This window comes from Brienomyrus brachyistius, chromosome 5 (genome assembly GCF_023856365.1).
Source record: "Brienomyrus brachyistius isolate T26 chromosome 5, BBRACH_0.4, whole genome shotgun sequence".
Classification (NCBI taxonomy): Eukaryota; Metazoa; Chordata; class Actinopteri; order Osteoglossiformes; family Mormyridae; genus Brienomyrus; species Brienomyrus brachyistius.
Window position 1 is genome coordinate 865,292 of NC_064537.1, and position 12,245 is coordinate 877,536.

At 44.3% G+C, this 12,245-nt stretch overlaps 1 protein-coding gene across 2 annotated transcripts in view; it reads left to right on the top strand.

The window, feature by feature from the left end:
- The first annotated feature begins 874 nt into the window (after positions 1 to 874).
- LOC125741752 (complement C3-like) overlaps positions 875 to 12,245 on the top strand; it is a 30,582-nt gene continuing 19,211 nt past the window's right edge. Inside the window, exons 1-18 of one of the 2 annotated variants that reach the window (XM_049013048.1) lie at positions 875 to 1,016; positions 4,912 to 5,107; positions 5,712 to 5,874; positions 6,084 to 6,154; positions 6,351 to 6,433; positions 6,512 to 6,594; positions 6,709 to 6,796; positions 6,905 to 7,010; positions 7,315 to 7,435; positions 7,786 to 7,901; positions 8,163 to 8,309; positions 8,726 to 8,935; positions 9,392 to 9,586; positions 9,956 to 10,105; positions 10,206 to 10,335; positions 10,510 to 10,581; positions 10,999 to 11,196; positions 11,541 to 11,658. In XM_049013048.1, the coding sequence (XP_048869005.1) occupies positions 940 to 1,016; positions 4,912 to 5,107; positions 5,712 to 5,874; positions 6,084 to 6,154; positions 6,351 to 6,433; positions 6,512 to 6,594; positions 6,709 to 6,796; positions 6,905 to 7,010; positions 7,315 to 7,435; positions 7,786 to 7,901; positions 8,163 to 8,309; positions 8,726 to 8,935; positions 9,392 to 9,586; positions 9,956 to 10,105; positions 10,206 to 10,335; positions 10,510 to 10,581; positions 10,999 to 11,196; positions 11,541 to 11,658 (2,324 nt within the window). In that variant the 5' untranslated portion in view covers positions 875 to 939. Of the gene's footprint in view, positions 1,017 to 4,911; positions 5,108 to 5,711; positions 5,875 to 6,083; positions 6,155 to 6,350; positions 6,434 to 6,511; positions 6,595 to 6,708; positions 6,797 to 6,904; positions 7,011 to 7,314; positions 7,436 to 7,785; positions 7,902 to 8,162; positions 8,310 to 8,725; positions 8,936 to 9,391; positions 9,587 to 9,955; positions 10,106 to 10,205; positions 10,336 to 10,509; positions 10,582 to 10,998; positions 11,197 to 11,540; positions 11,659 to 12,245 lie in introns of those variants that run through there. The other variant, XM_049013049.1, reaches the window with a different exon arrangement.

Genomic DNA, 12,245 nt, shown 5'->3' on the forward strand with positions numbered 1-12,245 from the left:
ACGGGATCGGGGTCGCGTGTGGTCAGCCTCCGGGCTGGAGGTAGGGCGGGTACTTCCCTTTCGTCCCCTGTCGGGAGCCAAAGCCTGGAGAGCGAGCAGGCGCCGAGACGGATCGTCTCCTGCGGGACTCTCCTCCTCCCTGTCCGCTTCTTTTTGGGGTCCGTCATTCTGTCACGATCGGGGTGCAGCGAGCGCGGCGATCGTGCGTGTGAGGAGCAATGAGCAGGCAGACAGGCGAATACGGGGCAAAACGGGAGTTTACTGGGGAAACAGGGACCAGGAAACAGCTCACGCTCACCAACATTAGGAAACATCAATGACGGACAACGCTTACAGGTAAGACCAGGACTTAAAACCAGACAAGACTAATCAAAGTAATCAGATACAGCGGGGTACAATCAGGGAAATACACGTGGGAAGGCAGGGGGCGTGGCACACACGAGGAGCGGACGAGCCGGGCATGACACCAGGTGTTTTGTGATTTAATGTACATAAATATAGTGTAGGGGGTTTTGGTGGCTGTCAATAATCGCAAAAGAAACACCATATAAGCTCACTGAGCTCTGCCCTAACCACCTATGATATCTCTCTCTTTTGTTGAATCTAGAATAATGAGGGTTTTTGGGAAACACTCGCAAAACTCGCTTATTCTTTCATTTTCTTATTTGTTATTCAGTAAGATTGATCATTATCGGGAAGCTCACTCCTGATTGGCTGCCTCCCCAGAGTAAACACCTCATCAGTTCTACAACATTCCAGTAAGAAAGCTGCAATGGGGGACTATCTGAGATTTGTTAAATGCAGTATCTTTGCTGGGAACAAAGGGGTGTTTACTCTTGGGGGTTGGAGAAGCGAAAGAAGGGGGGAGCAGGTATGTATAAAAGAGAAGATGAGGAAGGACAGACACTCTGTCTCCAGGCAAGCAGGCAGGCAGGCAGGATGCGGGCAGCGATGGACCTTCTGTGGCTGGTGTCTTTCACCCTGATGCTACCCGCCCTCTATCAGTGCGATCCACTGTGAGTAAACTGCTAATCTGGATACTCATCCGTATAGACATATTCTGAGTAAACTGCCAGTCTGGATACTCATCAGTACAGATATATTCTGAGTAAACTGCCAGTCTGGATACTCATCAGTACAGACATATTCTGAGTAAACTGCCAGTCTGGATACTCATCCGTACAGACATATTCTGAGTAAACTGCCAGTCTGGATACTCATCCGTACAGACATATTCTGAATAAACTGCCAGTCTGGATACTCATCAGTACAGACATATTCTGAGTAAACTGCCAGTCTGGATACTCATCAGTACAGATATATTCTGAGTAAACTGCCAGTCTGGATACTCATCAGTACAGACATATTGTGAGTAAACTGCCAGTCTGGATACTAATCAGTACAGATATATTCTGAGTAAACTGCCAGTCTGGATACTCATCAGTACTGACATATTCTGAGTAAACTGCCAGTCTGGATACTCATCAGTACAGACACACTGTAAGTATTCTGCCAGTCTGGATACTAATTAGTGCAGACATTTTGTGAGTACACTGCCAGTCTGGATACTCATCAGTACAGACACACTGTAAGTATTCTGCCAGTCTGGATACTCATCAGTACAGATATATTCTGAGTAAACTGCCAGTCTGGATACTCATCAGTACAGACATATTGTGAGTAAACTGCCAGTCTGGATACTAATCAGTGCAGATATATTCTGAGTAAACTGCCAGTCTGGATACTCATCAGTACAGATATATTGTGAGTACATTGCCAGTCTGGATACTCATCAGTACAGACACACTGTAAGTATTCTGCCAGTCTGGATACTAATTACTGCAGACATTTTGTGAGTACACTGCCAGTCTGGATACTCATAAACACAGACACAATCACTGTTGTGTAGGTTAGTTTTATAATTTATTCCATTGCAGAATACTGAATACATGCTCAAAGAAGTCATTTGCAATATTTTCTGTTATATCACCCCAGGTCATTTAATCTAAATCCTTTGGACTGCTTTCAAAAACTTACTCATAAATACATTTCCCTCCACAATTATTGGCACCCCTTGTAAAGACTTGTAAAAAGGGTTAGATAAAATGCACCTTTTAGTGAAGTAGCTTCATCTTACACTGAAAATTTTAGAAAAATCCAACCTTTCTTTGAAATAAATATATTCAAAGAAAAACAAAGCCTTCATCAATAACTAATTATTGTCAACAAAAACAAGTGTCACGATTATTGGCAGCCCAGCATTTAATTCTTTGTACAACCTCCTTTTGCCAGTATAGGAGCACTGAGTCTTCTCCTGTAACAGAGCAGGCATCTGAGACCATTCCTCTTTACGGAATCTCTCCAGATCACCCAGGGTCCTCGGCCCTCTCTTGTGCACTCTGCTCTTCAGTTCAGCCCACAGGTTTTCAAAGGGGTTCAGGTCAGGGAACTGAGATGACCATGGCAGAGGCTTCAGTCTGCGATCAGCAAACCATTTTTGTGTTGATTTGGATCATTGTCCTGCTGGAAGATCCAGTGATGGCCCAGTTTTAGTTTTGATTTAAAATGTCCTGGTATTTCATGGAGTCCATAATGCCATGTGCTCTAATGAGGTTTCCAGGGCCTTTGGAGGAAAACCAGCCCCACAACATCACAGAATCTCCTCTATATTTTACAGCTGGGATGAGGTTATTTTCATTATAGCCATCCGTCTTTTTACGCCAAACCCACCTTGAATGTTTATTGCCAAAAAGCTCCATTTTGGTTTCATCCGCCCATTGAATTTGGTTCCAGTCAAAATTGTAGTGGTGTTTCACAAACTCTAGGTGCTTACATTTGTGGTTAACTGACAAAAATTGCTTTTTTTCTGTGCTATTTTAAACTGAATCAAATCTGGAAATTTTATAACTCCCATTTGTATGATATTTGCATTCGACTTCATTTATTAATCCAATGACCCTCTTCTGCATTATATTTATTGTTTGCAGATTACTTTTATATGTGTTTCGCCACACTGTCACGATCGAGGAAGAGCGGACAGGCGATCATGCGGGCAGGTGGTCACAGACCAGGCAGACAAGGCGAAATCGGGATATCTAGGGTTTTAATCGGGGAACTAGGCAAGGAAACATAGAAATCACACCTAACCACAACAGATCCACAATGACGGACAGGGGAAACAGGTCAGACCAGGACTTAAATACACCAAGACTAATTAAAGGAATCGGACAAAGCTGGAAACGATCAGGGAAGCACACATGGGTAATCAGGGGGCGTGGCACACACGAGGAGCGGACGAGCCGGGCATGACACACACGAGGAGCGGACGAGCCGGGCATGACACACACCTCTACACAATAGCTCAAATATGGTAAAAGTCAAGTACAATATAAGGTATAGAGTGAATACAGTCAATTGTATTGTATACAGTTCATAATTTTCACTCAATATAAAATAACACAACTAAAAACAGGAATAATATGTTGTTAGACATGTTTACTCTGCAGCCACGTAAAACATTTCAGTCTCTTATGGATGATAAAAGCGGTCTGCTAATGCCATTCTGTGCAGACAGGCGTGTTGTCAGGCAGCTTTCAGATCAGTCTACATGTCTATTTTTCACATGGTTTTATGGAAATTTGGATATAAACAGGGGAAGACTAGGGACCTGAGGCTGACATGATTTTAAACAAAAAGTAGCGATGAGGATGTAGCCTTAAAACCTCAATTTATGTGTGACTGTGATGGAATATAGTTACATGTCGTTACGTGTATATCATTACTGCCCAGCCCTGACTGTGAGGACACTGTCTGGATCATCACACATACGCACATTAATGTACTTCTGCAGCATGAGGAGGAAATTTGAAACACAGTCCTGGACTTTTCAGTCGGTCTAAAGGGTCAACGTGATGGCTCAAGTAAAGGCAAACAATGAAAGATGGATTAATCAGCAACTACAAATGTAATGTTTTTTGAGCTTGACTTCTGGAAAAAGTTTGAACTTTGATCAATTATTTGGCAACTATTTAGTTGTAGCAAAAGTTAAAGGGGTTCTTCTAAAAGTTCAACCAGCAGCCTGATTGGCCAGGGATAATGAAGATATTCTCCAATCACCATTTCCTATCACACACTTCTAGGCGCCTGAATGTTTTTACTGAATCAACAGAGAGGACTTACAGACCATCTACTCTGTACGTTTGATATTCACACAGGGTCATATCTAAACAGCATAAAATAACGCTGAGTGGTTTTGCTAACAGGAAACATGCAGCACATGCATCTGAGTGGCTTCAACCTCCCACAGTTTAAGTCAGTTTCTTCTAAGACAGGCCTTTGGTCAGCATCTGTTCCATAATACAATTTAATCCAGACCGCATGATCGATCACCCCCATCCCCACCTATCCAGTGCACTGGGGGGCAGTGGGAGTGGACCTTGCCTTTGTATAGCTGATGGAATTTAACCCTGGATGAAAAAATTTGGACACCCCTGCTATAAAACATCAAACATTAACTATGTCATTGGATCCCTCACCTTGGACTGTGGTTTGAGGCTTGTTCCTGATGAGAGTCGGCTGAATGAGTTTTGTTAATATACATTTTTTGAGCCCTATAAGTGACAAAGATACAACACTTCACTCACCAACCATCACACACGCTCGCAGTCTACAGCAGCGCCTGGGTACCTGTGTTATGGACGGTCTGTATGTGCTGTGAGCACAGCCTCTCCTTTCCCTGTACATCACACCCCAACCATCACACACGCTTACAGTCTATGATAACGCCTGTGTATGTATGACTGTGCCTGGGAATCTCTGTTACGGACGGTCTGCATGTGCTGTGAGCACAGCCTCTCCTTTCTCTGTGCTTCTCTTGGTTAACTTAGCCCGTTTGGCCCTCCCTCTCCTCAGCTACATCATGAGCGCCCCCAATCTGTTGCGTGTGGGCAGCAAAGAGAAGGTATTTGTGGAGGCCCAGGAATACATTGGAGGTAACATCGAGGTGGAAATTTCAGTAAAGGACTTCCCAGCCAAAAACAGGGAGTTCTTCCACAAAAAGGTCACTCTCACCTCTCACAATAAATTCCTGCTTCTTCAGGAGATTGAAGTAAGTTCATTATCTTTATTCTGAAATAATACATATTTCATGCATTAGAATGTAGTTATGAATTGTCATTGTTGACATGCCACAGCACACTTTGCACAACAACGAAATGCGTTCTCTGTATTTAACTTATATATGACTTAACTTATGTATGACATAGTAGGGGGCAGCTAATTCAGCGCCTGGGGAGCAGTGCTTGGGGGCGGTACCTTGCTCAGGGTACCTACAGTATGTGGTACCTTGCTGGTCGGGGAGTCAAACCTGCAATCTTTCAATTAGAAGTGCACGTCCCTCACCATTAAGCCAGCACTGCCCACATGAAGTGGTGGCTTAATGAACTCTTGAAGTTATAAAGTAATGCCTGGATGTAGAGCAGCCTTTCCTCCTCAGGCTTTGGCTTTGCTTAATGTCCTTCGTACTCCTTTGACGGACTTGCTCTTACTCGCCCTCCTTTCCGTGTCAGTCATCAAATGTTTCGTGCTGAATGTCAGCCACAGTATTACCTTCCCTTATTGTCTTGTCCAGCACCTGTTTGTTATACATTTTCTGTCCTGTTAGACAGAAAGGAAGAACCATCTTATGATGATGCATTTTTCCTTCAACCTAGATCAAAGAAGATGCATTCGACAGAACATCAACTAAAAAACAGTATGTGTACTTACAAGCAAAGTTCCCCCAACATCAACTTGAGAAAGTAGTTCTTCTGTCCTTCCAAGATGGCTACATTTTTGTTCAGACTGATAAAACCATCTACACACCAACCAGCACGGGTAAAATGAGAGAGAATTTTTTTTATTATAAGAACAAAATAAAAGCAGTTGTGTAAACTGTGTTCAAAATCTGTAAAAAGTAGTCAGGCATTTGATATGAAAAATATTGGGATTCATTGCAAACAATGCAAATACGTTCTATTGTTTTAAAAGTTCAATAGCTGAATAAGCTGATGTTTGCTCCGGTTACTTATGAAAAAATGTTTCAGTTCATTACAGGATCTTCACCCTGAACCCCAGCATGGAACCTGCTGACAAAAGCGTTTTTGTTGAAATCATGGTAAATAATTGTTGTCAGAATTGCTGCATTTTATCTAAGACACTCTGCAGTCTATCCCCTGAATATCTGAGTACAGTTAACATCAATGGGTTCCTGCCAAGGACCAGCATAGACTAACTGCTGTTTAGATTTTTTTCCAGACACAGTCCGTAACTAACTGCAGCCGGCTTACAGAGAACCACTGTGTATCATTTAGAACCCTGAGGGAATAACGATTCACAGAAGCGAAGCGTTTTCAGGAACCAAATCAGAGATCTTTTATCTGCCAGAAGTGATCAGGTCTGTGGTCTGAATGCCAAAGCATCATGCTCCCACCCCCACCTCCAGTACGATGACCTCTCACCTCTCACATTGCAGCACTGGCACATGGAAGGTGGTGGGGAAATTTCAGAAGAGTCCACAGATAAATTTCACTGCTGAGTTTGAGGTCAAGGAATATGGTAAGTCAGTCGTCCATGGGCGGAATACACCAGCCATGTGTAGAACTATATATAACAAACAGCTGTCACTGGTTACATGATGTTTATTGTGTTTTTTCACCTACAAACTTCTAGTTCTTCCAACATTTGAGGTCAGTCTGAAAGCTGAACAACCATTTTTCTATGTGGAAGATGAAGATCTGCAAATTGGCATAACAGCCAAGTAGGAGGGTTTGATTGAATATCAATTGAATCATTTTTACATTTATTCTTTTGTCTTTGATGACATATTTCTGTGCTCTTCAAGCTGGTCTCTCATCTGGCCCTGAAGGTACCTCTATGGGAAGGAGGTGAATGGAAAGGCATTCGTGGTGTTTGGCTTGATGACTCCAGAAGGAGAGAAGAAGAGCCTTCCGGGGTCTCTCCAGAGGGTGGAGGTCAGTTCTTCTGCTCCATGAGAAAAGGCTTCCTTCCTAAAAGCTTTCAGCAGAGTCTCTGAAAGAATAAATCCCTTCTAATTTCCCACATGCTGACCGAGTGTCACCCATTAATGAAGGCACCTTGGGTTGGGTTTTCCATGGCATTCGAGTAATGGGACACACAGCCTGACGTCGCTCATTCTGGGAGATGGGAATCTCTTAGTGCTGCTTAACTGAGAACTGGGAATCTCCCTGGGCTTCCCTGCTCTTCCAGTCTTTTGGCCAGCAAAGCGAGTGACCCATCTGTCCCCCCCACCGCCAGATCATCGAAGGGAAGGGAAAAGCGACACTGAAGACGGAGCACATCCTACAGGTCAGCCCCAACATGGAGCAGCTCGTTGGATCGTCCATCTATGTGTCTGTCAGCGTCCTGACCAATACAGGTAAGCTCACAGCGCCACCTAGCACTACACTGCTGTACTAACAGATACTGCTTAATGTATCAGTATGTGCAAGTAAATAACAAAAATAATTTTATAATTATATAGTAATCGTAGGTGAAACGTATTCATTGCTAGACTTAAATGAGACTTTGTCATATCTGCAGCCTGCGTGGTTTAGTACAATAATACTTATTTCACTTTCCATGAGCAGCTTTCTGGGCATTTTGGTATCATAACCGAGTCCTGACACATCGATGTAGCTGCCAGTGACGTCACATTCACATCAGCTGTGTAGGATCAGGCTGTAGGCCCAGAGCGGCCTGCTTAAACTCACCTCCCATCTCTCCAAGGCACGGAGATGGTGGAGGCGGAGAAGAAGGGCATCCTCATCGTCACCTCACCCTACTCCATTCACTTCCAGAAGACGCCCCAGTACTTCAAACCCGGGATGCCGTTTGACATTATAGTACAGCGACTGTCAGAGCCAACACCCTTCATTGTTTATTCTCTATTTTGTATGAAATCCAATGAAGCTGTTGGCATATTTTTAAGCTAAACATTATATTTATGAATAGAAATACACATTTTAGTTTTAAAACCTGCAGAGTATTTATGCAGTATTAGGTCACTGTTAATGTGATACTGAAATACACCTTTGTGCTGCCAGACGTGTCCTCGACAATATCCAGGGCACCATTATGAGCTTTCCTCTGTCGTCCCTCAAAAGGTTTACGTGACAAACCCAGATGAAAGTCCTGCTGAAAATATCCGGCTGAAGGTTTCTCCAGGAAATGTGTATGGCGATACCAACAAGGAGGGCCTGGCCAAGCTCACCATCAATACTGGCGGGGGGGCCAATGACCTCAAAGTTACTGTGAGTTACCGTGAACGCAAAGGGGAGTGTAGCAGCTGGGCTTTCTCTAATTACCAGTAACACCAGTATTACCACCCCCCAGAGAGACCCAGACACTGAGCTGGGCCAGACCAAAGGTTCTGGTGCAGTTTCTCTCTAGGGCTGCAAAGTTTCCTGAACGTCAAATATTCAATCTCATCACATTGTTAATTACATTTTTAAGCAAATCCAGAATACAAACATTCACCCAACCATAAATGTTAATCCAGTTGAGGGTCCTGGTCAGTCTGTAATCTATCCCAGGAAGTATTCAGATTTGACACCTTCGAAAGGTTGAATCCATCTTTTAGTCTGATAAAGTTACAAAAGTTAAGTCTTCAGTTTTACTGTTGGTCATATAGGGGTAACTGCGCTTCCATCTGTGTGTTTTTGGCCAGGTTGAGACAGTCTTGGAAGAACTGCAACCACAGCAACAGGCAAGGAAGACGATGGTGGCCCAGCCCTACAGAACATATCAGAACTCCCAGAACTACCTGCATATCGGGATCACATCAGCCGAGCTAGTAATCGGCGACAACCTGCTCGTAAATCTGAACCTTAAGAACAATCCAGGGGTCCAGGATCAGATCAGCCACTTCACATACCTGGTATGCATATACCACTCGCATTTTTTAAAATAATTAGTTGTAGGTCTATGTTGTAGGTCTATGCTGTAGATCTATGTGTCTAACTGCACATCTGACATATTTGGAATGTTTGTATATAATCTCCAGGTATGGTATACCTCTTAGATAGTTATTATATTTAATTCCAGGTATAGTATACCTCTTAGATAGTTATTATATTTAATCCTGAGTAGGGTATACATCTTAGATAGTTATAATATTTAATCCCGGGTATGGTATACCTCTTAGATAATTATTATATTTAATCCCGGGTATGGTATACTTCATAGATAATTATTATATTTAATCCCGGGTATGCTATACATGTTAGATACTTATTATATTTATTGCAGCCGATTATACTGCTGTTGTATTTAAAGCCCCAGTTGACTTGACACCTGAAATTTTAATGCAGGTGTTAAATTTGCACCTGCACAGGTAGTGAACAAAGGACAGATTGTGCATGCAGACAGACAGGAGAGGCAGAAAGGTCAATCACTGGTGACCTTGTCGCTGCCGATCAGGAAAGACATGATCCCATCATTTCGGCTGGTGGTTTATTACCACCTGGGAGCAGCAGAGGTGGTGTCAGACTCGGTCTGGGTGGATGTGAAGGACACCTGCATGGGGACGGTATGTGAAGGTGCTGCTGTTTAAGCGTGTGACAGCCTGTGTGCAGTTCTGTGGCTGTGTGTGTTTTTTGTGCTGTTTCCAGGTTATTGTGCACCATCGTACAAGGCCTGCACCAATCACATGTGTGTGATGTGTGAAGAAGGTCTTTCAGTGACCACACTGTATCAGCTGTGCTTATGCTGTGTGAAGAATACGTACTATCTGTTATCGCCACCGCATCACCGATGTTTGTTATGTCGCACTGATGTTTCGTCAGTGACATTGTTCGATCACTGATGTTTCTGCCATTCCGTCTGTGTTTCTCTGTCAGGGATGTTACTGCTGGTTCAGTGATACCCAATGACTTTTCCTTTCTTTTTTGACCAAAAGCTCAAAATCACCTCGAAGAAGACGCAATATCCACCACGTAGCAAGTTCACTCTGAACATTGAGGGCGACCCCGAGGCCAAGGTGGGGCTGGTGGCCGTGGATAAGGGTGTCTACGTGCTGAACAGCAGAAACAGACTGACCCAAAGCAAGGTAACACATAGTGTTTACCATCAGCTTACAGATTCACAGGCATCTCAGTGGTGTATGTGGGACAGTCATGCTGTCCTCTGCTCTGTACTGTTGGACACAGATCTGGGACACGGTCGAGAAACACGACATCGGCTGCACGGCGGGAAGCGGTAGAAACAGCATGGACGTCTTCTATGATGCCGGTCTGATTTTCCAGTCCAATGCGAATGTGGAGACCAAATCCAGAACAGGTGCTGCTCCGTAAGAAACGCGTGCAGAATATTAACATGTGCTGGGGGTGACTTTCTACACCCAGGTTATAATGGTTAGCGCTTGTGCTTTACGGTCTCGGTGCCCCAGGCGACTCTGTTAACCTGCCCCCTCGTCTCTCTACCCTCCTCCCCCTCTCTGCCCTGCCACTGCAGAGCCTCACTGCCCCGCCCCCTCAAAGAGGCGGCGCCGCTCCATCACCTTGCTGGACCTGAAGTCCTCGTTGGGTAAGACTCGCCTTTGGCATCTACTCCAGACACACATTAGTAGACACAGCTGGGATGTGTACTCTACCAGCTGTGACCCATGATAAATATGTTGTGTGGTAAAGTTGCTACCTGCCATTCAGGTGGGGTGTGTGGTTCAGTGGGGTAATGGTCTGTACCCATAACTAGAAGGTCTCATGGTCTGCAGAATTTCACTTTTAAACCCTTGAGCAAGACCCTTAAAATCCCAAAGTTCCATCCCACCATTGCAATTATACGATATTTTGGATAAAGGCATCTGCTACGTACAAAAAAATGTGCAACTCTGTAAATCCACCCGCTAACTTGGAGGCTTTTGTCTGTGCAGGTTTATGTCTCTGGCAAGAAGAGGGGGGATCTTTTGGCCCCATTTACACTTTTGGTTTTTATGCCACTCAGTCGGCAAATACAGCACAGAGCTGCAGAAGCAGGGCTGCGCAGACGGCATGGTGGAGAGCCTGATGGAGTACACCTGCGAGCGCCGCGCCGAGTTCATCATCGACGGGGCCGAGTGTGTCAGCGCATTTCTGCACTGCTGCAATGCGGCTGCAACAAACCGGCAGAAGGCGGCCAATGAGAACCTGGGGCTGGCACGCTGTAAGTCCCACCCCTGACCTGCTGACTGTGGCTCAGGGCTCTGTGCTAAAACTTCTCAGATCTGGCTTTGCCACTGAGTTTGCATTTGATCCGATTAGACAAACAGACAAGGTGCAATGGCAGTACACATAGCACCATGTATACATTTAGTAAGGACTTTTAGTTTTTGAAGTTGGTGTCAGTAGTACTTTCTAGCAGTTACTTTTGGATAAAGAGGCTGTTTTTGTGCCTATTCATGTTGAGGAGATGCAACAGGAAAGGAAACTTCTTGCATAGTTTAGCTGAGTCTGCAGGACACGTTATCACTCAAGACATCAACTCGCACCATCCTTGTCTAACTGCAGCAGACGATGATGAAAGCTACACCCCAGACAGAGACATTGTGTCACGCACACAGTTCCCTGAAAGCTGGCTGTGGCAGGAGGAGACACTGCCAGCGTGCCCCAGAGGAAGGCCAGACTGGTACGACTCACTGCCTATCAGTCACACTCAGGATGAATTATCAGCCATTTATTAGTCTGTGGCTGCTCACCGCTTTGATGTGACGGTATCAGTTATCACTCCGTGGCTTGTAGCACTTTCATGTGACTGTATCAGTTATCACTCTGTGGCTGCACACCGCTTTGATGTGACTGTATCAGTTATCACTCTTTGGCAGTGTAGCCCTTTCATGTGACTGTATCAGTTATATCTCTGTGGCTGTGCAACCCTTTTATGTGGCTGTATCAGTTATCAGTCTGCAGTTTTGCAGCCCTTGATGTGACTATATCAATTTTCAGGCTATGATTGAATAGCCATTTGATATAACAGTATCAGTTATCAGTCTGTGATTGCACAACCATTTGATGTGCCTGTATCAGTTATCAGTCTGCAGCTGTTCAGTCATTTAATGTGACTGTATCAGTTAACAGTCTCTGATTCCATAGCCATTTGATATGCTTAATCAAAATATAACTGTATCCCATCTGCATTGCTAGGGCAGCTGAACTGTCTGCCTGCAGCAGAAACACACTGCTCTGTAACTCAACAATTCCTTTCTGTTTTTCTTA